At 43.2% G+C, this 27,179-nt stretch overlaps 1 protein-coding gene across 2 annotated transcripts in view; it reads left to right on the plus strand.

Annotated features, from left to right (window-relative positions):
- ATP10A (ATPase phospholipid transporting 10A (putative)) overlaps positions 1 to 27,179 on the plus strand; it is a 196,963-nt gene that overhangs the window by 167,139 nt on the left and 2,645 nt on the right. The window contains exons 13-17 of one of the 2 annotated variants that reach the window (XM_021680630.1): positions 4,829 to 5,013; positions 15,304 to 15,631; positions 18,255 to 18,331; positions 21,673 to 21,798; positions 25,484 to 25,684. In XM_021680630.1, coding sequence (XP_021536305.1) covers positions 4,829 to 5,013; positions 15,304 to 15,631; positions 18,255 to 18,331; positions 21,673 to 21,798; positions 25,484 to 25,684 — 917 coding nt within the window. The remainder of the gene's footprint in view (positions 1 to 4,828; positions 5,014 to 15,303; positions 15,632 to 18,254; positions 18,332 to 21,672; positions 21,799 to 25,483; positions 25,685 to 27,179) is intronic. The other variant, XM_021680631.1, reaches the window with a different exon arrangement.

A 27,179-nucleotide genomic window follows, 5' to 3' on the forward strand; every position in this document is an offset into this window, starting at 1 on the left:
TACACACACACACCCCATCCCGTGGTGCCAAGAGTCAGATGGTATACCTGGGGCATGGAGAAACGAGTTCACCCCTCTCCATTTAATACAGAAAGGCTATAATTCATTTGGTCTTGTTCCCTGGACAAAGGAGTTGGGCTACCTATATATCTATATATACATATCTAATATAATAATTAATATATTTAATAGCATAACATACACACTTCATACAATATTCTTTTTTGCCTCTGGTGTCTTATAGGAGGGCACGCACTGTTCAAAAAAGCCCCAAGATCCAGATGCCCAGAGACATCATGAGCAGTATCCCTGGGGGGTGATTAAATGAAACACTTGGAAGACAGCTGTGCTTTTTCTAACCTTCAGGTTTTGATTTACTGGGACTGTTCATATCTAGAGCATGCTTCTCCAGAAGGCACTGTTGACCAGACCCGGGGGATAGGCAGGGGTTCCTGCTGGTCCTTCTGGCCCATGGGCAGGTCCACTTCTCTGTCCCTTCACTGCAGGGCACTCTCCCTGGAGAGCTCTGACTCTTGAATGGAGTAAAATTTGCCTCCCCAGTCCCTTCTTCCAGTGGGTGCTGGTCCCACCCTGTGGAGCAAAGCAGACGGAATCTCTTCCCTTTTCCAGAGGGTGAGACCTTAACTGTTTGAGGACTTGGCTGTGAGTCCCCACGCTGTCCACCTATATTTTTAGGCATCCCTACCTTGCCTTCTTTCAGAGTCTAGGAGCCTTAGCTTGGTTATCTATCCAGTCCTGGCTCTGTCACTTACTGGCTATGAGACCCTGGGCAAGTGACTCAGTCTTTTTGGCATCCCAGTCTCCTTGTCTGCTGGGTAATAATCCTGCAGGGATGAACAGAGGGGGTGCCCAGTGGAGCACTGAGTGAGGTCCAGGCACAGGGTCCAATACTCAGCAGCACGTGGTGATGAGTCTTATGTTACTGCCTCTACATCTGTTTACAGCCTGGCTGGCCTCTTCTATACAGACCCCCTCTGGTAGTTGGGCATCCATCACCTCCCTTGGCCCCCATGCTGTATCTCTGTTAACATGTCCTGAATTTTTGACAGCCCTAGAATACCCTAAGTTCATATTGAACTTGAGATCAACTCACCTTCCTCGATCTTTTTCAGGGGATTTGCTTTCTAGCTTGGATTCTGTAATTTTTGTTTGGGCAACTATGTAAGCATCTAAAAGTAAGGTTTTCTACTTATCCTCGTTCCAATTTTTTTTTCTGTTGGGACCGGGATAGTAGAGTTTTTCAGAATCTTGATTCAGCCACATTCTGCTGTCATCCTGAGTGGATGTTTATCTCCAGGGGTCTGTTAAAGGGCTCTGAGATGATTCAGTGAAGGAACTACTGGAGTGCCCACAGTGGGCACCATCAGTGTCCTTGAGTCTGCTCATGCCTGCTGGTGAGAGCCTTTTCATACATTTTCAGAAATTTTACAATCACCATTTGCTGTTTTGCATAAATTTTCAGGAATTTTGCATAGCTTTTTGATGCTGTTGGTAGCTTGACATCAGCCAAGGTGAGTATATTTGCACCACAGAAATGGGAAAATGCAGCAAATCAGCTTCCCTCCTGCTAACTGGTTGTTAAACACTTAGCATCTCCCACAACCTGGGATATTTATGGTTCAGATGATAAGCTGGAGAATAGAAGAGCCACCACCTTAGTGTTCACCACAGCTTTATGCACAGGCACTGTGTTCCAACTCCTCAGATTCATTTTTAAGAAATGTAAAGTAAGCTGTTTATATTTTTAATAGGCCCAAAGCCAAATACTCCTTCTAAATCTTTTCATTTAGGTTCTTATGTTAAATAACATCAGGGACTACAAAGGAAGGGTCACCATTTATACTGTGTTCTTGAAATTTTCTTTTCCATACTGTTCTGGCCAAGAGCCTAAATTCAAAGGACAACATTCTGTTCACTTTCCCCAGCATTCCTTTTTGTTTTTCCAGATGTCGTCTGAAACTCCCCTCTCACGAAAAGCCACCTGACATTTGATCACAGTGAAGCATGATGGCACTAGCTTGAACCCTACTACCTACCCTGTTATAACACTCAAAATGCCAGGTTCTCCCAAGGCTCAGGCTGTACAGAGGTGGCATTTACTCTAAGTTACACAGATTCCATTGTTAATAAGCTACCTTAAAGAGCTGAAGAAAGACCACTGTGCTTCCAGATAATTTTTAAAGGACTGTTCCCTGAGATTTACTCTTCATCCTTGGCCATATTTCGTGCTGAGATAGACATACTTTACATAATTCTCTTTATGAGTTCAGTAATATTCTATGTTTGGTTCAAAGCTTCACATAGAGGTTAGGATCAGTCCAGAGACCCAGTCGGGGCCCATTACTTAGGCCAGTTAGCTCCTGAAATGAAGATGCTTTATTTTCAAGGTGTTAGGTTTTCCCTGAAGGACTGGAATTTATCTGTGAGTCCTTCCCTGCTTTCTTTCTTGGAGGACATATATCAAGGAGCTCTGGCTGAGCAGCTAATATACAAAGGTGGGGAGTTGCAAGTCCCTTCTATAGTAAGTTGCCATCTAATGAAGGGTGGGTAACTGGTTGAATTACACACAAAGCTCTGTTCCATAGTGGAAGTTCTCCTAGAGCAGCCATATAGGGAGGTTTGGAGCATGAGACATACTGTTCATGGAATGCTATAGCCCTTCCCTTGCTAATCTCCCTCACCTTTGCTTCCCAGATCTATATGGTGGGGATAATTGTAGTACTCACATGTTAGGGATGCTGCAGAAATTTTTGCCTGACAATTAGTAATTCATCAAGGTTAGCCATCATTATGATTATTCCATAACCATTGTTATTATTAAGTATGAACAAGATATTTTTTAAAAAGAGAGCACATGCAGGAGGAGGGGCAGAGGGAGAGAGAAACTCTAACCAGACTCCATGCTGAGCACAGGGCCCCAATGTGGGGCTTGATCTCACGACCCTGAGATCATGACCTGAGCCAAAACCAAGAGTTGGACACTTAACCGACTGTGCCACCTAGATGCCCCTGAACAAGGCGTTTTGAGTACATGGAGGCAGACGTGGTCATGCCTCCCTCTTTCCCTGGATATCAGGGAATGTATCACAGCAGAAGTGATACTTAGGATGCCTTTGTAGATGTCAACTCTGTTGGATGATGAAAATAGGGAGCCAGAGACCTAGAGCACGGAGTGTCTCCCCATGCTAGATCCAGGGGTCTGGGGGAGGGGAGAAAGGCCAAGACCAGATGGCCTTCCAGTGCCTGGGTTGTCAGGAATATGCTCACAATGAACATGGAACATAACATGGTTTTATTCCTAAGCATACTTTGAGACCCACACCCCTGCCTGGTCCTTACCTTGCAGACTCCATGATTCGGAGCTGAGGGCAGCTTGGGTGCAATATCTCCTCTTCCTTTTTGGGCCCTTCCCAAGTTCCCACTTAGCCTTCTGCACATTCAAATTAAAGGTAGGCCCAGGTCCAACACACTGCACAGGCTGCGTGAGATGGAAGAGAGAAGACTGCCACTTACCCCTGAGGGGGCTTCTGGAGAGCTGGTGATGCTGTTACCTGAGCTCAGGGCTGGTTAAACAGGAGTGTGATTTGTGAAAGTGCATTGTAGGATATATTTAAGAAATGCTTGCTTTTTGTACATGTATTATACCTTGACTCCATCCCCCCAGCACCTGCCAACTCATCTGTTCTAGGAGGAGAAAGGGAAGTGGTGTCTATCTTAGTCATTTCAGGCTGTCATAGCAAAATACCACAGACTGGGCAGCTTAAACAGCAGACATTGATTTCTCAGTTATGGAGGCTGGAAGTCCCATATCGAAGTGCCGGCCAATGTGGTTCCTTAAAGGGCTCTCTTCCTAGATTGCAGATGGCTGTCTTCCTTCCGTATCCTTGAATGGTGGAGGGAGATCATCTCTCTTGTGTCCCTTATTATAAGGGCCCTAACCTCAGTCATGAGTCTTCCACCTTCCCTCCTAATGCCATCACAGTGAGGGTTAGGGCTTCAACCTATGAATTATGGGGATAAGGGGACACATTCAGCCCATATCAGCTCTCAGCACAGGGAACAGTGTGACATAAAAGAGAAGGGCAGGGCCAATGAGGTGTCCTCAGTCAATGCTGTATTTCTAGAGGGAAGATAGAGACCATCTCATTAAATTGACAATAGGAAAAAAACTGAGGCTGACCTGGAGAGCACCTTTCTGCACTGGGTGGAAAATTTGTCCCAATGTACAGAAGCCTGCATATTTATTAATATCCTAATTTATTAATACTGCTAATTTATTAATTATGTTTGTGGAAAAAGTACATTCTGGATAATGTTGCTTTCAAGAAATAATGGGCTTGTGTGGTCTGTTTAGACAGCTGACAGTAAGCATTGCTGAGAGCAAATATTGTGGATGTCGTTCAGAAGCTTTGTAGGGGATGGATAATTTTTAAAACTTTTCATCCTTCAGAATATGGTCATTCCCACCATCTCCCCACAAGCTTTGTTTCCAAGTTATCTGTTATGTTAAAAATTAGCCGCCTGTTAGAAAGCACTGGAAGTGCTTTGTTTTAAGTACAGAGAATTATGTTCAGTGCCTCACAGTCATTCTGACTCATTCTTGACTGTGTCAATCGAGGGAGCTACTGAAAGTGTTCACCAGGGTCCGGAAATGATGAATCTTCATCCACATGAGACAGGCATCAAGCAGGTCCCAGTCTGTGGGGTCATGCCAGCATCTTTGGTATGTTGGCAATGGCATTCGTGCCCCATCAGGGTCTGAGGGCATGTGCAGAGGGGGCTCACATACACTTGCACATTTGACCAGGTGCCACTGGGATTGAAGATCGCCTGCAGGATGGAGTCCCAGAAACCATTGCTAAATTGCGTCAAGCAGGCCTGCAGATTTGGGTTCTCACTGGTGACAAACAAGAAACAGCCATTAACATTGCATATGCCTGCAAACTGCTGGACCATGATGAGGAAGTCATCACCCTGAATGCTGAATCCCAGGTATGTAGGTTTCCAGAAGCCATGCTCTGCCTGGGGCAGCTTCATACCCACCTAGCCCCCACAGCAACAGGAATGCCTTCCATTTCTTTGCCCTCTACCTCTGTGTTTGCACCTGTGCTGGGTTTCTTACATGTTCTTGTCATTGCCTAGGAAGATGTGGGATTTGATGGGATTTCTTAATTTCCGAGGGATGCATCCCTGGACTTTATTAATGCAAAATTCAACCTGCTTTTTCCTGACCTATTCATGTCAACAATATTGGAAAATTGTTTCATGAGGTCACACAAGTCAGCGAACCAGTCCATTCAGCATTGATGTACTCAGGATGGGATGGTTTGTCTGGGGCATGCCCGCTGGGCACTTAGAGTTTTCATCCAGTCACATTCACCTATTTAAATCTTCAAGTATGTAGGGAGTATCTACTTCTCATAAACCTGGCCTGGACTCTGATTCCTTGAGTGAACTCCCACTTGAAACATCTTTTTGAGCTGTATGATGAGGTCTGATTCATCAACTTTTTCTCTTATGGATTATCATTTAGCTGTTACATTTAAGATGTGCCTAGCCACAAAGATTTCTCCTATATATTGTTCCAAAAGTTTTGTAGTTTATTGTTGCACCTTTAGACACATTCCATTTTGTGTGGAATTTTGTATAAGGTCAAACTTCATTCTTCTGCATGTAGCTGACTAATGCAGCACCATTTGTTGAAAAGTTTTTTTCCACTAAATTGTCTTTACACTTTCATTTAAAATCAGTTGGTCATGATTTTTAGGGTCTATTTCTGGACATTCTGTTCTGTTGCACTGTCCTGTGTGTCTATCCCTTCACCAGTATCATGCTGCCCTATGGGTTTTTTTTTTTAGAAGTCTTTATATTGGTATTTTTTTCCCTGATTATTCTTTCTATTTTCAGTTCTTCCATTCCCTTTCCCCCCTTCCCTTGGTTTACTTAAAGTATCTTTTAGTATTCCATTTTTTTCTTTTTTTGGCATTTTATTTTTTTTATTAAGTTATGTTAATCACCACACATCATGATTTTTGATGTAGTGTTCCATGACTCATTGTTTGTGCATAACACTCAGTGCTCCATGCAGAACGTGCCATCTTTAATACCCATCACCAGGCTAACCCATCCTCCTACCCCCCTCGCCTCTAGAACCCTCAGTTTGTTTTTCAGAGTCCATCCTCTCTCATGGTTTGTCTTCCCCTCCGATTTCCCCCCTTTCATTCTTCCCCTCCTGCTATCTTCTTTTTTTTTCTTTTCTTAACCTATATTGCATTATTTGTTTCAGAGGTACAGATCTGTGATTCAACAGTCTTGCACAATTCACAGCGCTCACCATAGCAATACCCTCCCCAATGTCTACCACACAGCCACCTCATCCCTCCCACCCCACCCCCACTCCAGCAACCCTCAGTTTGTTTCCTGAGATTAAGAATCTCAGACATCCCTGCCATGTTCCTGACCTAGGGGGAAAGCTCTCAGTTTTTCCCCATTAAGAATGATAATCGCTGTAGGTTTTTCATCAATGGTTTTTATGATATTGAGGTATGTACCCTCTATGCCTATACTCTGAAGAGTTTTGATCAAGAAAGGATGCTGTACTTTGCCAAATGCTTTTTCTGCATCTATTGAGAGGATCATATGATTCTTGTTCTTTCTTTTGTTAATGTATTGTATCACGTTGATTGATTTGCAGACGTTGAACCAACCTTGCAGCCCAGGGATAAATCCCACTTGGTCATGGTGAATAATCCTTTTGATGTACTGTTGGATCCTATTGGCTAGTATTTTGGTGAGAATTTTTGCAGCCATGTTCATCCAGGATATTGGTCTGTAATTCTCCTTTTTGAGGGGGTCTTTCTCTGGTTTGGGGTTCAAGGTAATGCTGGCCTCATAAAATGAGTTTGGAAGTTTTCCTTCCATTTCTATTTTTTGGAACAGTTTCAGAAGAATAGGTATTAATTCTTCTTGAAATGTTTGGTAGAATTCCCCTGGGAAGCCATCTGGCCCTGGGCTCTTGTTTGTTGGGATATTTTTAATGACTGCTTCAATTTCCTGAGTGGTTATAGGTCTGTTCAGGTTTTCTATTTCTTCCTGGTTCAGTTTTGGTAGTTGATATACCTCTAGGAATGCATCCATTTCTTCCAGGTTATCTAATTTGCTGGCATAGAGTTGCTCATAATATGTTCTTATAATTGTTTGTATTTCTTTGGTGTTGGTAGTGATCTCTCCTCTGTCATTCATGATTTTGTTGATTTGGGTCATTTCTCTTTCCTTTCTGATAAGTCTGGCCAGGGGTTTATCAATCTTGTTAATTCTTTCAAAGAACCAGCTCCTAGTTTCGTTGATCTGTTCTACTGTTCTTTTGGTTTCTATTTCATTGATTTCTTCTCTGATCTTTATTATTTCTTTCCTCCTGCTGGGTTTAGGCTTTATTTGCTGTTCTTTCTCCAGCTCCTTTAGGTATAGGGTTACGTTGCGTATTTGAGACCTTTCTTGTTTCTTGACAAAGGCTTGTATTGCTATATATTGTCCTCTTAGGATGGCCTTTGCTGCATCCCAAAGATTTTGAACAGTTGTGTTTTCATTTTCATTGGTTTCCATGAACTTTTTTAATTCTTCTTTAATTTCCTGGTTGACCCATTCATTCTTTAGTAGGATGCTCTTTAGCCTCCATGTATTTGAGTTCTTTCCAACTTTCTCTTGTGATTGAGTTCTAGTTTCAAAGCATTGTGGTCTGAATATATGCAGGGAATCATCCCAATCTTTTGGTACCGGTTGAGACCTGATTTGTGACCTAGGATGTGATCTATTCTGGAGAATGTTCCATGGGGACTAGAGAAGAATGTGTATTCCGTTGCTTTGGGATGGAATGTTCTGAATATGTCTGTGAAGTCCATTTGGTCCAGTGTGTCATTTAAAGTCTTTATTTCCTTGTTGATCTTTTGCTTAGATGATCTGTCCATTTCAGTGAGGGGGGTGTTAAAGTCCCCCACTATTATTGTATTGTTGTCAATGTGTTTCTTTGCTTTTGTTATTAATTGCCTTATATAATTGGCTGCTCCCATGTTAGGGACATAGATATTTACAAGTGTTAGATCTTCTTGTTGGATGGACCCTTTAAGTAGGATATAGTGTCCTTCCTCATCTCTTAAAGTCTTTGGTTTAAAATCTAATTTGTCTGATGTAAGGATTGCCACCCCAGCTTTCTTTTGGTGCCCATTAGCATGGTAAATGGTTTTCCACCCCCTCACTTTCAATCTGGGGGTGTCTTTGGGTCTAAAATGAGTCTCTTGCAGACAGCATATCGATGGGTCTTTTTTTTTTTTTATGCAATCTGAGAGCCTGTGTCTTTTGATTGCAGCATTTAGCCCATTTACATTCAGGGTAACTATTGAAAGATAGGAATTTAGTGCCATTGTATTGCCTGTAAGGTGACTGTTACTATATATTGTCTGTGTTCCTTTCTGGTCTATGTTGTTCAGGCTCTCTCTTTGCTTAGAGGACCCCTTTCAAGATTTCTTGTAGGGCTGGTTTCATGTTTGCAAATTCCTTTAGTTTTTTTTTGTCCTGGAAGCTTCTTATCTCTCCTTCTATTTTCAATGACAGCCTAGCTGGATATAGTATTCTTGGCTGCATATTTTTCTCGTTTAGCTCTGAATATATCATGCCAGTCCTTTCTGGCCTGCCAGGTCTCTGTGGATAGGTCTGTTGCCAATCTAATGTTTCTACCATTGTAGGTTACAGATCTCTTCTCCCAAGCTGCTTTCAGGATTTTCTGTTTGTCTCTGAGACTCATAAGTTTTACTATTAGATGTAGGGGTGTTGACCTATTTTTATTGATTTTTGGGGGGGGGTTCTCTGTGCCTCCTGGATTTTGATGCTTGTTTCCTTCCCCAAATTAGGGAAGTTCTCTGCTATAATTTGCTCCAGTATACCTTCTGCCCCCCTCTCTCTTTCTTCTTCTTCTGGGATCCCAATTATCCTAATGTTATTTCGTCTTATGATATTGCTTATCTCTTGAATTCTGCCCTCATAATCCAGTAGTTGTTTATCTCTCTTTTTCTCAGCTTCTTTATTTTCCATCATTTGGTCTTCTATATCACTGATTCTCTCTTCTGCCTCATTTATCCTAGCAGTTAGCACCCCCATTTTTGATTGCACCTCATTAATAGCCTTTTTGATTTCAACTTGGTTAGGTTTTAGTTCTTTTATTTCTCCAGATAGGGTTTCTCTAATATCTTCCATGCTTTTTTCAAGCCCAGCTAGTATCTTTAAAATCATTATTCTGAACTCTGGGTCCTACATCATACTAATATCCGTATTGAGTAGGTCCCTGGCAGTCGGTACTACCTCTTGTTCTTTTTGTTGAGATGATCTTTTCCATCTTGTCCTTCTGTCCAGAGGAGAATAGATGAATGAGAGAACAAAATGCTAGTAGTGTAACAATGTCCCCAGAAAATATACTCTAAACAAATCAGAAAAGACCTGCAGCTGGGGAAAAGAAAGGGAAAGAAAGAAAAAAGAAAAAAAAAAAAGAAAATGAAAAAAAAGAAAATGAAAAAGATAAAAACAAACAAAAACAGAACAAAAATAAAAACAGAATATGATCAAATATGATCAGGCTGGTGCATAGATCAGTGCCACACACTAGATTTTGGGTGTATTTTGGTCTGTTAGAAGAAAGTGCCTCCCAAAATTTTAAAGAAAGAAAAACTTATATATGTACAAAAATAAGGGTTGATACAATGAAGGGATGGAGTATGACTGTAAAGATGAAAATTATAAAAAATTTTGTAAAAAGAATTGATAAGAAGTTGGAAAAAAACAAAGAAGAGGATTTAAAAAAAAAAAAAGAATGTGATCAGGCAGGAGACTAGAACAAAGCCATACACTAGAGATTTAGGGTATATTTTGATCTGTTAGAAGAAACTGTATCTCAAAATTTTAAAGAGAGAACAACTTATATATATATGCCAAAAATATGGGTAACTAGTATGCAGGGATAGAATAGGACTCTAAAAATGAAAAATAAAAATGTTTTTTTTTTTTTAAAGATTTTATTTATTTATTTGAGAGAGCGAGAATGAGAGAGAGTACATGAGAGGGGGGAGGGTCAGAGGGAGAAGCAGGCTCCTCACTGAGCAGGGAGCCCGATGCAGGACTCGATCCTGGGACTCCAGGATCATGACCTGAGCCAAAGGCAGTCGCTTAACCAACTGAGCCACCCAGGCGCCCCTAAAAATGTTTTTTTAAAGTAGGGATTGATAAGATGTTTGAAAAAGGGAAAAAGAAAAATTTTTTTAAAAAGGCAATTAAAAAAATAATAATAACTTTGAAAGACTAAAGAATCATGGTAAAAAAGCCATGAATTCTATGTGCAGTATTCCCTAACGCTGGAGTTCTGCCGTTCTCATTGATCAGTAAACTTGGTCTTGGCTGGCTGTTCTTGCTGATCTTCTGGGGGAGGGGCCTGTTGCCATGGTTCCCAAAAGTCTTTGCCGGAGGCAGAATTGCCCCTCCCTTGCCTGGTCCAGGCTAAGTAATCTGCTCGGGTTTGCTCTCGGGAGCTTTTGTTCCCTGCAAGCTTTCCGTACAGCTTTGGAGGACGAGAGTGAAAATGGCGGCCTCCCAATCTCCGCCCCGGAGGAGCCGAGAATTTGGAGCCCTGCTCCTCAGTGCGTCCCCAGAGAAAAGCAGTCAATCACTCCCGTCCCCTCAGTCTCCAGCCGCACTCCATGCTCACCCGACCTGTGACCACGCGTTTCTATCTCTGGCACTCGACCCCGTGTGGAGTCTCTAAACCCAGCAGATCCCTGTGGTGCGCTCCCGCGCTGCTCTTCCATGGGAGGAAGGGGACTCTCCCCGGAGCTGCCGCTTGTTGGGTCCCTGCTGGAGAAGCAGTGACCCAACTGTGCCACGGATCACGGTTTATGGCAACCCCGTGCTGAGAGCCCACTCCTTGGCTCCGTCTCTGCAGCCGGCTTCCCCACTCCAATACCTGGGAGCTCTGCCACACTCAGGCACTCCCGGTCTTTCTGTGACTCCGAGGGTCCTGAGACCACACTGTCCCGCAAGCGTTCCACTCCCCACCTTAGCCACTGCAGCGACGTCCCTCAGTGGAACCGACTTCTAAAAGTTCCAATTTTGTGCTCCGTGGTTCTATCACTTGCCAGAAGCGGCCGACGGAGGACCCCACCCCCGCCATCTATCCTCCCGAATATCGCCTCGGATTCACTTCTTCGCTCGTCCTACCTTCCAGAAAGTGGTCGCTTTTCTGATGAGAGAGTTGTTGCTATTCCTTTCTTTGATCTCCTGTTGGGTTTGTAGGTGTTCAGAATGGTTTGATCCCTATCTAGCTTCATTCCTGGGACCAGACGAAATCCAGGTCTCCTACTCCTCCACCATCTTGCTCCACCCTAGTATCCTGTTTTAATGTGTCTCTTTCCTTTGAAAATATCACTTTACTTGGGTTTTTAGCTTCTTCTTTTTTTAAAAAAGATTACAATATGCATACTTAAGTCATCATACAAAATACAATCAGTATTTTGCTACTTTGAGTGGAATGAAGAAGTCTCAATCCATGTCTCCCTTTACTCCTTTACGTTGTAGGTGTCTTCTATATGAAAGCAACAGAGATTGAAATCCTTGTCAGATAATAATTTTTACTTTCAATCAAAAAGCATATTTTAAAGAAGTCTAAAGGAAAAGAATAGCCCATTTTATTTATGTGAATATTGACAATTTCTGTCACACTTATTTCATCCCCGGTGTTACAAGTGTCCTTGTGGCACTTTTTTCCCTCTTGTCTGAAGAACTTCCTTCGGCAATTCTTTTAGACTAGGTCTACTGGCAACAGATTCTCTTTTCTTTATCAGAGAATGCCTTTATTTCACCATGGTTTCTAGGCAAAATCAACAGTCATCCAAATCTATAGCTAATGCATCATTTTTATCTGGATGTTTTGATTTGGGGTTGGTTTTGTTTTTTTTGCCTTTAGTTTAAGCAGTTTGATTAGGGTGTGTTTGGGCACAGATTTTTTTAGATTGATACTCTGAGTTTTGCTGAGCTGCTTGAATCTGTGGGGTTATGTCTTTCACTAAATTTGGCAAATTTTTAGCCATTATTTATTTCTTCAGACACTTTTTTTGTGCTGCAATTGCTCCTCTTCTGGAAGACTGATGACATGAATGTCAGGTCTTCTGGTTTGCCTCAAGGCTCACTGAGGCTGTCTTCATTTTTTCAATTTTTCTTTCTCTCTTGGTCAAATTGGTTAATTTCTATTGATCTTTGAGTTCACTGACTTTTTCTTTCTGTTATCTCCATTCTGCTATTGGGACATTTAGTGATGTTTTAAAAATTAAATTCTATATATACAATAGTTTTAAATTTACAGAAAAATTGCAAAGATAGTATTGAGAGTTCCCATATAATCTACACCATAATATTCCTATTATTAACATCTTTACCATAATCAATGAACCAATGTTGACATATTATTACTTACTATAATATATACTTAGGGTGCCTGGGTGGCCCAGTAGGTTAAAAGTCTGACTCTTGATTTTGGCTCAGGTCGTGATCTCAGGGTTGTGAGATCAAGCCCCACATCAGGCTCTGTGCTGGGCCTGGAGCCTGCTTGAGATTCTCTCTCTCCCTCTGCCTCTCCCCCACTTCTAAATAAGAATAATAATAATAAATAAAATAAAATCTATGCTATATTCAAATTGTCTTAATTTTTACCTAATGCCCTTTTTATGTTCCAGGATCTCATACAGAATACCACATTACATTTAACTGTCATGTTTCCTTGGGCTCTTATTGGCTGTAACAGTTTCTTAAATTTTGTTTTTGATGACTTGACAGTACTGGCCAGTTATTTTGAAGAATACCATTATATGGGGATTTGTCTGGTGTTTTTCTCATGACTAGAATAGAGTTATGAGTTTAGGGGAAGAGCTCCATAGACCTAAAGTGCCATTTTCAACATTTTATCACATCATATTAAAGGTACATTCTATCAACATGACTTATCACTGTTGATTTTATGTTTGTCAGCTTTCTCCAATTATTTTTACCCCTTTCCATTATTGTACTCTTTGGAAGGAAGTGACTATGCACAGCTTACACTCAGCATGTGGAGTTCTATTTCCCTTCCTTGAGGACAGAGTATCTACATAAATTATTTAGAATCCAACGAGCTTCTTATTTTAGTTAAGGTGTTTTTTTGGTTCTAAAATTTCTGTTGGTTCTTCTTTATATCTTGTTTTTTTCCTGAGACTTTCTTTCTATCCATTTCTAGAATGTTCACTCTTAATAGATAGAGCATTTTCATAATAGCTGTTTGAGTCTTTGTCAAATAATTCTGCTATCTGTGTCATCTTCTCTTTGGCTTCTCTTGACTTTTTTCACATGCATTGAGAATTTCCTGCTTCTTTGTATGCTGATGCATTTTGGGTTGTATTTTGGGCATTTTGAATGACACTGGTTATTTTAAAATCTGTGGAGAATGTGGATATATTTTAGGCAGGTAATCAGCCCTCTTAGATTCAGGCTGCAAGCTCTCAATAGCCTCTGGATGGTGGTTTCTATGTCAGTTTTGTGTAGCCTTTGCCAAGCTGTTAGACTCTATCTCACATTTTTGCCACCCCTTAATAAAAGTCGGGAACTTGGGTGGCAGTCTATCCCAAGTTCAATTCTCAAATGTCTTTGTTATGCCATTTAGGATTGTCTATGTGTGCATGGCTTGTGGGTAGTTCAGGAATTAATAAACCATGCTATGGGGTCAGCTGGCCAAGCTCTTCCATCTTCACAATTTTTTCCAGTACTTTCTGGTTCTCTGGGACTCCCCTTTCCAGTCCTCTGGCCAGAAAGCTGGGGTTTGAGTTCCCTTGCTCTACTTTGTACTTCGGCACCAACACCTCCATCCAAGCCCAAGTGGTGGTAGGACAGAGAGAAAAAGGCAGAAGTTATCTTGCCACCACAGGACCACAGTCTTTTCCACTCCTCCAGCTAGAACAGGAGGGCTTCTCCTGGAACTCTCTCTGTCCCTGCCTTGACACCCACTTCCAGGTTCTGTGATGCTTGGGTACAGAGCAGGCCCTACCAGAGGGAAAATGGAAAACTCACCCACCTGTCCAGTGTACTTAGAATGCTGGTCTTCCTCCCCAGTGCAATAGCTGCTATTTATTTTCAAAGTCCTCAAACAGTTGCCCTATGAATTCTCTTTGGCTGCTATAGCTGCACTCAGTTGGGGAGCCAGGGTGGATGTGCTCACTCCAGTTTACCTTAGCAGTTCTTGGTGCTAGCATGAGGGAACTCATGGTGTTTGTAGAATGAGACCTCACATCCTTTTCCAGCCCTGTCTCAGTTACTGCCACTCCCAACCCCACCCTGGAAGCAAATCTTTCCCTCTTCATATCCTGTAACACTTTTGCACATCCTAGTCTGTGACTTACTGTGATCCTGTGTATGTTCAGCCCCTGCCATTTGTTCAAGGGCCAGTAACTGTGTCTTCTCAGTCTTCCTTTTTCTTGTCTCACTTTCCGACATACAAAAGGTCCTCAATAAGCACTTACAGAACACAACTGGATTTCCAGGGTGCGTTGCAGGAAATTGGTTGCTTACCCAGTGGGTTCACTGTCCACAGAGGGCCAAGAACTACTTGCCTTCCCTGGAGTGTGTTTATTCCTAGAAACAGTCATCTCTCTTATGTCCCATGACCCCTTGGATTCCCCAATAAGTTTTCCTATTCTTTCTGGAATTCAGGTACAGTTTTGGAAGGACATTGCCAATAAAAGCCTCAATAATTATGCTTTTTAAAAAAAATTATTTCCCCGGTCAACTGGAGAGCTTAGGGAAACACTGATAATTACACTTCTTTAGAGAATAATCATCATAAAGACTTTTAAAAGGCTTTGTACCTCACAAGCAAGCAAGAATGGCTGAGTAAAGGCCTCAGAGAAGCATGGAGAAGTGCATGTAAGACTCCCTCAGCCTAACCTTAAGCCAGCAGTTTAGCCACAGAAAAGTCAGGCCTTACAAAGTGAAGATGTGTTCGTCTAATCTCCACACAGTATAATGGGCAATGAAGTGGAGTCTTATCAAAACCCTAGACAAGCTCATCCTCTTCAATGTGGAGAGTCATCATCCTCAACTAACTTCTCTTCTGGGCAGAGCCTGCAGCCTGGTGCCCTTGAGATTATCAGACTGTCAGTGTCGAGGAAGGTAACCTAATCTGTGGTGCAGCTGAGTGAACTGCGCTTCCTCTCATGTCCGTTTCAGGAGGCCTGTGCGGCCCTGCTAGACCAGTGCCTACACTATGTGCAGTCCAGGAGCCCCCGCAGTGCCCCCGAGAAGACTGCAGGCAACGTGAGCGTGGGGTTCTCCCCTCTCTGCCCGCCCTCCACGTCCACCACCTCTGGCCCCAGCCTGAGCCTCGTGATCGATGGGAGAAGTCTGGCCTACGCCCTTGAGAAAAACCTAGAGGACAAATTTCTCTTTCTCGCTAAGCAGTGCCGGTCAGTCCTTTGCTGTCGCTCGACACCTCTGCAGAAGAGTATGGTGGTGAAACTGGTCAGAAGCAAGCTCAAGGCCATGACCCTGGCCATAGGCAAGTATCCAGGCCAGCCAGGAAGGGCCCTACGTAAATGAGTAGCCCCCATCTTATGCAGCTGCTTCCTCTGGATGCATCCAGGACTTTCCACCCCTTCTATGCTATACTGTAAGATGGGAAAACACTTCCTTGCTCTGTTTTCTATTTATAAAATCACAGCCAGTGCAAGAAAATAAGCAGCCTTTTTGAAATACAAAACATGGACTTGAAAACCATAAAATAATGTACAACAGTTATATCTATCTATCTATCTATCTATCTATCTATCTATCTATCTATCTAACTATCTATCTATAGCTGTATATAGTTATACAATGGCGATTTAAGAAGACAGAACTTACATTGTTTCTTGGGAGACAGGAGACTAGAGATCTGCTGTTCCAGGCAGCCTCTGCCACAGCAGAGCCCGGCACGCTAAGCATTATCTCAGAACACATTAAAAAGAAGGCCCTTTGAAGGTGCTTCTGGTCACCATGAGCCAACTGGAGTGCAAGACTCCATAATACCTCAAGAACCCAGAGACTTGATGGTGATCAGAATCCCCATTGCCTCTTAGCCTTTGGACTTTACTGATTGTTCCAAGACAAGCATGTAATTAAATGAATCCATCATAAGCATGTGAGTAATTGCTAAATCTTACAGCATTTCCTTAAGGACTGTGCATCTAATGGTGGTTTTTCCTTGCAGACTTTTGGCTTGGAGAGCCTTCTAGGGTCCTCTCCAGTGCTACCCAGTCCTCACCTACCTCCTCCCAGGGCATCATCCCCACCCACTCTGGTTGGGGGTCCAATCTCCTGCAAGGTTCAGGGACTCAGCAGCACCATCTGCTGGTGAGGACTGGGAAAGACTGCAGGTAGCCCAGGGAAAGGGGCGATCCCCTTGACCCCCAGATACCAAAAAGTTTAGTCTCCCCGAATATAGAATCCATACCTAGGTGAGATTTGGTTCTGAAATAAAGGATCCTCACCAATAATAATCACAGTATTTTCTGCAAAGGGTCTGAGACAGTCTCATCCTGCTGATGTGGGGATTGCTACCCTCTCACATGGCACACTTCATTAGGACAAAGTTGAGGCTGGTAGAGCCTGGGTCTGAGGTGGGATGGCCTTAGTGTGGTTGTCATGGAGACAGCCCTGTACATCTTGAGGGCTGTGGTAACCACTAAGGGGAGTGAGACGAGCACAGACGTGAACACATGTTTAGTTCTGACTCCCTGGTCCAGGCTATGGGAAAGCCTCAGGGGTGGGCTCCTCCCAGGGGAGGCTGTCTCAGTCCCACCTTTGCCCTCAGGTGTCTGGAGTGTTCTTCAGAGCTCCCTTAGCAAGTGTTGTAGGTCGGTGCTGAGGAGTGTGCTGGCTGGTGCAGGCTCCTCTGAGCTCCTCTCTGTGGTGGCATGAGGACGATGCCCCCGGTAAGGCTGGTGTAACACATGAATGAATAAACCACATTTTCACAGCCTGGTCAGTGCCTGGGTCAGCCATGGAATCACTGGTGTATGGTATTAATTAAAACAACACCACCAAAAAAATGGAGGTAAAGTCTTAGTTGGTTAGAAAGAAAAGAAAAAATAAAATAGAATCTCAAAAGGGAAAGGGAAAGTAATGACCCAACAGAACTTTAGCTCATTTCTTTGACCATGAGTGAAAGCACTGAACTGATGGCACCTAGTCCCAGGGGTCCAGGAGTTAATAACATAGAGAACACGCCGTATCTCACTTTGATTGGGACATTCTGAGAAAAGCTTCAGAGATTGTTAATGGCTTCACAGAACTTCAATTTCACAAATACTGACTGATCACTCATGTTGGGCCCAGTGCAAAAAAAAAGAACAGAAAAATCATAGGACAGAGACATCCTGTAGCCATTTTATGAATCACTCTGACTTGTATATCTGCACTTTTTGCATATTTAAAACTTGGGAGGTACTCTGTGATTTGGGCCCTTCTGCTGTCCTATTCCTGAGTGACAATGACTTTAAGTCTCTGCTTGCTTTTCCCCAAAGGTGATGAGATCTCTGACCTATGTCTTAGGTTCTTAACCATTTTCTATCAGCAGCTTGACTGAATAAATAGAAGTTTTTCTTTATCACATCTTTAGAGGGCCCAAAGGTAAGCACATAGCTAATAAGCTAGCTGGTAATCAGTGTACAAAAAGAACTCTAGAGTTTGCTGGGCAGAATTTACCATCCTTTGTTCAGTTTAGAAAGCCGCTCGTGTGAGCATGAATTAGAATAGCCTTTACTGATATGGTCTACATGTGATAAAGGCTAGAGCTCAGTAAGTAATAACGATGATGATGATAGCATTTTTATTGTGCCAGACACCCTGTTAAGGGCTCTCTTTATAGTTATATGAGCCAATAATGTAGAGTGAATACTAAACAAAGTGATAACCATGCTAGCCGGCTTTCTGAAACATCTCTTGATGTGACTGGCATTTCCACACCTCATACCATGTTTATTCTGACTGCTTACCTCAATTTTCCCAGGGCAGACTGTACGCTGCCTCTTCCTCACTCATCCCCAACACCCTTTCACAAGACTCAGCTCAGTAGGGACCCCATGAAGATCCGTCAAGCCGTTTGATTCTGTGCATCTCAACTCAAACGATTATGTTTCTAGGAGATGGAGCCAATGATGTCAGCATGATCCAGGTGGCAGATGTGGGTGTGGGAATCTCAGGCCAGGAGGGCATGCAGGTAAAGACCCATCAGGGCTATCCTATGTGACCAAGTGGCCCACTGTCGTACCTTGCCATAGGCTTTGTCCAACAAAGCTAAAGGGTTGGCCTTCAATGCAGTGTGATGCTCACTTTTTACTAAGCAGTAGTAGAAGATAAGGTAGAGGTGGCTAGTTCTTCATGTTTATGAAGCAGTAAATAGCTTTGCTTAGGTCTATAAGTATATTTTTGTGAAATAAGTGGAACAGAGTGAGGCAAGGTGAGTCATCACCTTCTCTCTGGCTATTTATGGCTCATCCTTGGAAGAAAGCATGTTTTACTGTTCCATTTGAAAAAAATGACTCTGCTGTAGGACTCTTGGAATCTGGTATCACTATAAAAAATGGAATGTAGCCATCTTGACTCACATGAAAATTTATCTCTGCTTTTTTCATTTGTCAGTATGTTGGTTCTTAGCATGTGATTCAGATGCTGAACAACTGAGTTAATTAAAACTAACTTTCTTCTGGATATAGTATCACAACAATTTCCAACATTTGATTAACTTTGAATCATGACATTTTTTAACTTGGTGGAGACCTTAGAGAACAACATATCCAGTTTCCTTCTCCTAAAAATCCAGATGTTGGTCACCATTTAGTCATTGGTTGAGTTATTCATTAATGCAATCAGTAATTATTCAGTGAACACTTGTATATGCCAGACACTTGTATGTGTCATTAATTTTCTTACCTGACATTAAAATAAAAGTAAAGTGGAAAGTCCCAAGCTAGAAACACAATAGTTCCTCTTGGCCCATCCTCAGCATGTACCTTATTCTCCTCCTGCCCTCAGCTGACCCGAGTCACTGTCTTATCTTACTTCTGTGGTTTTAATTCTTCCATGAAGTGGAAAATACAGCCTGCCTTTTTTAAAAGATTTTATGTATTTATTTGACAGAGAAAGAAGAGAGCACAAGTAGGCAGAGAGGCAGGCAGAGGGCGCTGGCTCCCTGCTGAGCAGAGAGACCGATGCAGGGCTCCATCCCAGGGCCCTGGGATCATGACCCGAGCCGAAGGCAGACGCTTGACCAACTGAGTCACCCAGGTGCCCCTAATCCCTGCCTTTTAATGCCGTGTACATGGGGAGTGAATGGATGAACAAAATTGTTGGTTCATTCTAATGTTTTCATCACCATCTCCACTGTACCTGTTTCCTATAGTGAAAAGCTGACCAGGGCAGTGCCTGTAAATAGCATATGCAGAGAAATGCACCAAGTAAATACATTTTGTATGAAAGACTCTCAGGTTTGTGGATGGGGAGGGGACTGAACTACCACCACTGCTCATGTCCTCAAGGCAGGGGCCAGTGCAGATATATACTTCAAGCCATGCGAGAAATGATGGCAACAGCCAAATGATAGGGCACATACTGAGACGAAGCTTTGAGTGAGCATGACTTCCAGGTGGGATGTAGTTGGATGCTTCTGCATTTATTTAAAGCCACACTTCTAATTGAGGATACATTATGTAAGATGATGGTAAGGCCTGATACCTTTTCTCACTGTTCCAAGTGCTCAGGTTCCCAGGGAATATTTTCCCTGCTTGCATTTTAGTCAGTCCAGTAAGCAAAGGTGAGCCCTTTGGGAGATGGACTTTGTGGGATGCTGTGTTAACATGGATACTAGGGATCTGAGCAGAGCCATCAGGAATGAGTGAGGGTGTTTGGAGCTCCCCAGCTTAGCCAAGGTGTGAAGCTTATCCCACCCAGTTTGGCCAAGGAGATCCTGCATCTCTGAGAATCTTGGTCTTCATGGGGTCATCTGGTCCACTGTGTTTATTGAGCGCCCGATGGGGCCAAACACTGAGTGGGAACTCAGGGTGTACACGGTGATCACATCTACTATCCTCGCTCTCATGGAATGTCCAGAAAAGTTGGGAAGACGGATACATATTTTAAATGTACACAAATAGTCACAATTGTAATAAATGCTATCAAAGAGAAACACAGGTTTCGGTGTTGAGTATTTCACAGGAAGATCTAACGTAGCTGGGAGCATTTTGGAAGGCCACCTTGACAGAAGGACAAAGAGTGGATTCAGGGCCTAAATTTGGAGGTGGGAAGGAGTGGCAGAAGGCTGGAAAGGAGTACACAAAGTGTCAGTGTTGACAGGAGGAGGTATAGAAACAGTATTTGCTTTGAAATCTTAACTTTTGGTTTAGAAAGCAGACATTTGAAGGCTTCACACTTTTCTGTCATGTATAATGACATTATTCTATTTCACCTAAGGGACCACATCAAGTGCGATCTGACTCTACTCAAGGAGTTATTTGACGAGAGGGAGATCAGTTGAGTTTTAAAAGCTGACTTACATTTTTGTGTAGAACAATCCTCCAAAAATAAGCAGAAATCTATGTTTCCCTCACATTTTCTTTGACGTGTTTTCCAAATAGAGAAATTCATTATATGGTGGGTTCTAAGTTATTCTGGGTACAAAAGGTGTCATTTTGATGGCATTTGTCTGGCCCACTTAGTTTAATTGTGTAGAGCATGATACTCAGTGAAGTGAGGGGACAATTTGACCCTCCGTCATATTTCCTTTCCATGGAGGAAACCTGCTGTCCCCACTCCCTTCTGAGTGGAATGGACACGTTGCCTTTTTGCAGCTTCCTGGAATTGGGTTATGCGAAGGCCAGCAGAGCCATGGACTTGGCCTTGCTTATCATCTGTGGCTGCTGAGGAGAAGATCCCAAAACACACCACCCGAGATGGCTAACTGCCTGTCTTTGATTCATACAAAAGGGAAGCTTTGGTTCATCTTTAGGTTGAGATCCCAATATGAATAAAACATCAGAGGGTGGAGAATAGTAGGGAAACTGTACATCTCTGGGTTTGTTTTTGTTTTCTCCTTGTTAAAGAAATAATGGGAAGACAGTGGGGCACCTGGGTGGCTCAGTCAGTTGAGCCTCTGCCTTTACTCAGGTCATGATCCCAGGGTCCTGCTGGAGCCCTGTGTCAGGCTCCCTGCTCAGTGGGGAGCCTGCTTCTCCCTCTTCTCCCCTCTTGCTGTCTCTGTCTCTCTCTCTCAAATAAATAAATAAAATCTTTTAAAAAAATGGGAAAACAAAAGCTTTTAAAAATCAATTACATATATTCAAAATCTTAAATGAGTTCAATAAAATGATATGCCTGAACTAGAGTGCTTGTTGAGATTGATTTTTTTTTTTAATTGAAGGAGATAATAAGGGAAACGGGGATAAAGTAAGCCCTGGCCAGTCACACGCACATTGTGTTTGAAACATGCCTTGTATTTGGGGAGATAAGACAGACCTTAGATGGAGTAAGATGTCACCAATAACAGGAACTTCTTTCCCTTTCAAGGCAGTGATGGCCAGTGACTTTGCAGTGCCAAGATTCCGATACCTTGAGAGACTCTTAATTGTTCACGGACATTGGTGCTATTCCCGACTTGCCAACATGGTGCTGTACTTCTTCTACAAAAATACAGTAGGTATTTGACACTTCTCATTTCTAGAGTTTTTGAATCAAAAAGCCTGGGCTGAGATTTATCGGACCCCTGACTGTGGCCATCTGGCCATCCCAGGGCTTCCTGTGGGTTCCATCCTCCTTGGCCTTTGTGAACTTACCCCAGGCCTGGCCCCCTATAGGCTCAGAAGTCTAGCTCACAGGCACATAAAGGTAACTGCACCTCTAAGGGAGAAAGTTGTAGAAACAGAGCAAATAAGAATGTCCACTTAGTGCTTTATAATAAGAAGTGGGGGAATCATGAATCACAGTGGTCTGTACAAGGTCACACAGCTAGTGAGTGAGTAGTCAAGGCTGTGTGTAACCCCAGCTCACCGGACACCCAACCCTTAACCACTCTGTTAATGTGTTTCCTGGGAGCAGACTGCTGAGGTATCCATAGATGGGAATCCTCTAGAGCAGACAGGCAAATCCAGGGATAAGCAGGAGTGTAGTGGTGTGCTGGAATCAGAATGGGAACACTTAGTCATGCTGTGATCCCAATACTGAATGGCCTCTGAGGAAACATACCCACACTGGGCCAGGTGTGTGAGTTCCCCGGTCAGGATGCAGGTGTAGGGCCCGAGGAACAGGGCCACCAGCAGGGCCTGGCCACACTTTCTCCCGTGCTGGCAGGGCAGATGTGCCCCATTCTGGCCAGCTTGTTCTATAATTGACCCTCCAGTTAGGTCACGCCCAGGCCTGGCGGGCTGATTACAGTTCTGTCCCTCCAGAGACTCTCATCCAGGGCTCTGCTCCTTTTCATTTTGATCCTAATGTTTAACTCTTAGTTCCTTTATTACTAAGTCCTTGGCAGACAGGTGTCCTTCTCCATAGCCCTCCAGCATGAATGCCATGGCCATTTTAGAACCTGCTCTACTCATAGACATTCTGCTAAGAAGTTGCTGTGTTGCTACTTATTGCTCTTGTCTCTATAAAAGCTTGTGGCTGAATGTGCAAACAAGGAGACAAAATAAATAAACTCTTGGGGTAAGTGATCTTTCAGGGTAGTCCCACAAATCTGCCACATTGGATGCCACAATTCCAGTGTCAAGATCATCCTATACTCTTCTAAAAAAGAACAAAATACAATAAATTAAAAGATATATATATATATTTTTTTCTAATTACATTAAAAAATCTCCATGCTAACTCGAAACTGCCATCAGTGTACTTCTTGTTCATGTTCTTGCTTGTTCTGGAGATTTAGACCTATCTACTTTTTCCAACCCTCTTGCCCCCTTACCTTTACCCATTTTTCAAAATGTTTTCTAGTAAATGAATATGGATACTCAGGACCAATCATGGCATGTCCAGTTTGACCAGTTGTGTCCTGGAAATTAATTCTGATTAGGTTGTACCTGGGATTCTGTCCAAGGAAGTCTGTGCCATGCTGCCCTTGGCCTTGGCCAGTTACTCCCTGCTATCTCCCATCCACCTGGCATTGCATCCCCAGAGCCGAGGCCACCATGCATATACTTGCAAATCTAGAGGTTCCCAGTTCCCAAAGAGGTGGATGGGTGCTTGAGTACAGATAAGTGGGGCTGGGCAGGTGGAATCCCAACTCTGTTTCTGTCATTAATTTCTGTGCAATCTTGAGCAAGTTATTTGCTTTCTAGGGATTTTGTTTCCTTTATTTGAAAACAAAACATGAGAGTTGAGCTCTGCTCTCCATAAGTCCTTATGAAAATTTCTCAGGAGGGAATTCAGCATTTCAGTTGCAAATGAGTGCCAGAGTGGCCACCTGAATGGGCACAGCCTCCTGCCTGTCGTGATGAATCTGTCCTCATGGAGGGGACAGGAAGGAGAAGGGGATATCTGTCTTTATTCCATGTAAGATGCAGGGCCTCTGTTAACAAACACTTAATCTAGTTGAGAAGTGCAAGGATAATTACCCTGCCTCCCAAACTGAGAAATTCATTAGTTTTAGGAGTAAGTTGGTCTTCCTTTCCAATAAAGAACAGAGGAGAAAAGTTTCCATAGCAACAGTAGTTTGGGAAGAAGGCTTTTTGGTACTACAAGAAAAAAATGTCAATTATCTAAGTACTTTTCCTCCTCTTTCTCTTGACTCCAGTTGTTCACTGATGACTCATTAGGCTGAGCCTGTGGGGGTGGGTGAAAGAAAGTCAGCCGTGGGAGTGAGAAGGGAAGAAAGTCAATGAAAAACCCAAGTTTGTCAGTTTTCAGTGTGGAAGAGAAAAGTTGCTCTAAGTCATAGATTGAAACAAGACTTGGAGGATATGTGTCATTGTTTCCTGATCTTCAGACCAAGCCATTTTCAGGTCCAGAAACCAAAGCTCAGAGAAGGTAAGTCAAGGTCTGAAAGATAGATAGTGTCAGCTCCAGAACCAAAACATAGGCCATTACCTGTGGTCCCCTGCAGAGAATGTTCTTCCACCTGGGGGTCTCTGCCCTCCAGGCCAAGACCCACAAATGGTTTGAACAGATTGGCTTTATTACTCATACAATGACCGTAGTGAAGTCATTTAACATCTTGGAGCTGAGTTTCCTTTTCTCTGAATGGAGTAAGCACACTGGCCCTCAGAGAAAATAGCTGTACTGCTAACTGAAACAATAAATCATAAGTACCTATAGTGTACAAGGAGACCTCGTGAGTACTTTAAATGCGTAAGTTCATTAATCCTCACAACAACCCATAGCTAAGTACCGTCGGGTAGTAGATACCATTGGATACCCATAGCTAAGTACCATTTCATAGACAAGGACACTGAGGCAGAAAAGGGTTAAATGATCTATGCCAAATTATACAGCTGATAGGTGTAAATGTTTTGCCATTGCTAAATTGCCATGCCCCCATGTAAATGCACTCAAGCCACTGATGTTCAGTGATCAAGTAATAGGGGGAAGAGATCCACCCAACTCCTCCTACTGAGCAGGGGCTTGAAGAGGCTGTTCAACCTCCCTGACCCTCACTTCCCTGTTCAGCAAAGCGGGGGTAGTAGCTATAAGAACCAGTGACCATACGTATCCCTCACCTGCCAGCAGAGTGCCCGGTGGATATCTGGGCTTGCTCAAGGCAGCAATGTTGATATCATCATCGACTTTGTTGCTGTGCTTGTTTGTGTCCTCCCTGCCACGGGAGTCAGGAATTGCCCACTGTTCCTCATCAGAAAGAGTACGTGACTAAGGAGAGAGGCAAGATCTGGGATGTAAAACAGGTAGGTTTGGTTTAGGATCACAGAGGACAGCTATTAGGGAAGAAGATGTGTGAGCAACCCTAGACCCTGCTGGACCTTTATGGGGAATTCCTGTACTCAACTGGACCTCATCTCCTCAGCTGGCTGTGGGAACAAGATAAAAGAGTTTGTCCTGGGGAGATAAGGGACTGTCAGGAAGGGCTTAGCCTTTCATAGGTGCTCAATAAATGCTGTTCCATCCAATCTGCCGTTTCTTGCAGGTTGGTACCAGAATCATCTCTCCATGGGCTGGCCTTGGGAATTCTCATCTCCCATTGCCAGTCCTTTATGCTCAAGGAAATGAGGAGGGAGAGAGAGGGCAACAAGATTAGGGCTGTCTTTGAAGGAAATTTCTGCCTGTAAATTCAATCTTTATAGTCAAATTCTACAAAACCCTTAGATCCCTTGGATGTGAATCTGCAAGGACTGCTAAGAATTGCTTGTCCCCATTCTTCCTTTCTTGATTTCAGATGTTCGTGGGCCTCCTGTTTTGGTTCCAGTTTTACTGTGGCTTCTCTGCATCTGCCATGATTGACCAGTGGTATCTGATCTTCTTTAATCTGCTCTTCTCGTCACTTCCCCAGCTCGTGACTGGGGTGCTGGACAAGGACGTGCCAGCTGACATGCTGTTGACTGAACCACAGCTCTACAAGAGTGGCCAGAACATGGAGGTGAGGTTCCCCTCCTGCCGCACCTCCTATGTCTTTGCCCTCCCACTCTCCACATTCACCTTACAGAAAGTGCAAGTTTCCACGCCTCCCTTTAAATGGACACCCTGGGAGACATCGTTAAAATTTTGCAAAATGACCCATGGGATGGAAAGAATGTATTCTGTCTCCTTGATTGTATTAAGGTTATTGGTTGGAGTGATGGTATCCTGGTATGTGCATATGTCCAACCCATCCAGATGTATACATTAGATGTGTGCAGTTTTTGTGTACCAATTTACCTCACTAAAAAAGAGAGGGAGATTAATAGAAAAAGTATAATGGCATGAAAAGTCTGTACACCAACAGTCTCCAGGAGCCCAAGGAAAGTCCACCTGGAATTGAAGTCAGGGTCTTGTGGATTGCTGCCTCCTGAGCAGGGATTTTTCTAAAGCAATCCCCTCAAAATGTGATTTATTTTGAATGGGAATTAACCAGAAGATAAACCCATGGGGAAACCATTGAGAGAATAAGTGAATACAAACAGATATAAATACATGTTTACATCAACACACCACATAGATTGACATGCTAATTACCAGCTATTCCTACCAGCATTTAAAGTTGGCCCTGTAAGTGCTTCTCTTTGCTAGTTGGAATTACAGTATGTGTGCAAAGGGAAAGGAGCTCTCTCTTACAGTAGTCTCGAATTTGTTTACTTTTGAGTTGACTTCCCAGGTCACCTTCATTGACACTGGGTTCCCTCTGAGGTAGGCAGCAGGGGTGGGGCTGTGGGGTGGGAGCAACTGGGGTCAGGCAGATGAGGAGAGCGTCTGCTTGTTACCTGTCACTGGAGGAATGCCTGTACTCAGCTTGGCCTCCTGTCCTTGGCCAGGGGCTGGGGCTGGCCAAGGGAACAAGACAAAAGGAGTTTGTCCTGTGGAGCTAGGGGACTGAAAGAGGGACCTAGCCAGCACTTTCTTAAGTGCTCAGTAAATGCTCATCCAATCTACATTTCCTGCAGGCCAGTACCAGCCCCAGCTGCTTAGGAGCTCAGAGTCAAATACAAATTTGGTTACCCAGTAAATGAAGGCTTGATCAATCCATATCAAGGTCATTTTTGCCCTCAGTGTACATTTTTTTTTATTTTAACATTAAACACTTCCATCACCTAATTTTGAAAGACTCACTTTTAAGAAACATTCTAGGGGACCCACCAACAAAGGGCAGCAACACCCTGACAAAGTAGGAGTAGAAGAACTCAGATTGGAGCAGGATGTCCAGAATTTGAGGTGCTATGCCTACTGTAGGAAAATGCTCCCTCAGGGACGCCTGGGTGGCTCAGTCAGTTAAGTGTCCAATTTGTGATTTTGGCTCAGGTCATGATCTCAGGGTGGTGAGATCGAGCCCTATGTTGGGCTCCATCCTCAGCGGGGAGTCTGCTTAAGATTCTCTCCCTCTGCCCCTCCCCCACTCTCTGTCTCTCTCAAATAAATAAATCTTTTTTTAAAAAATGCTC

Source organism: Neomonachus schauinslandi, chromosome 9, assembly GCF_002201575.2.
Source record: "Neomonachus schauinslandi chromosome 9, ASM220157v2, whole genome shotgun sequence".
Taxonomy (NCBI): Eukaryota; Metazoa; Chordata; class Mammalia; order Carnivora; family Phocidae; genus Neomonachus; species Neomonachus schauinslandi.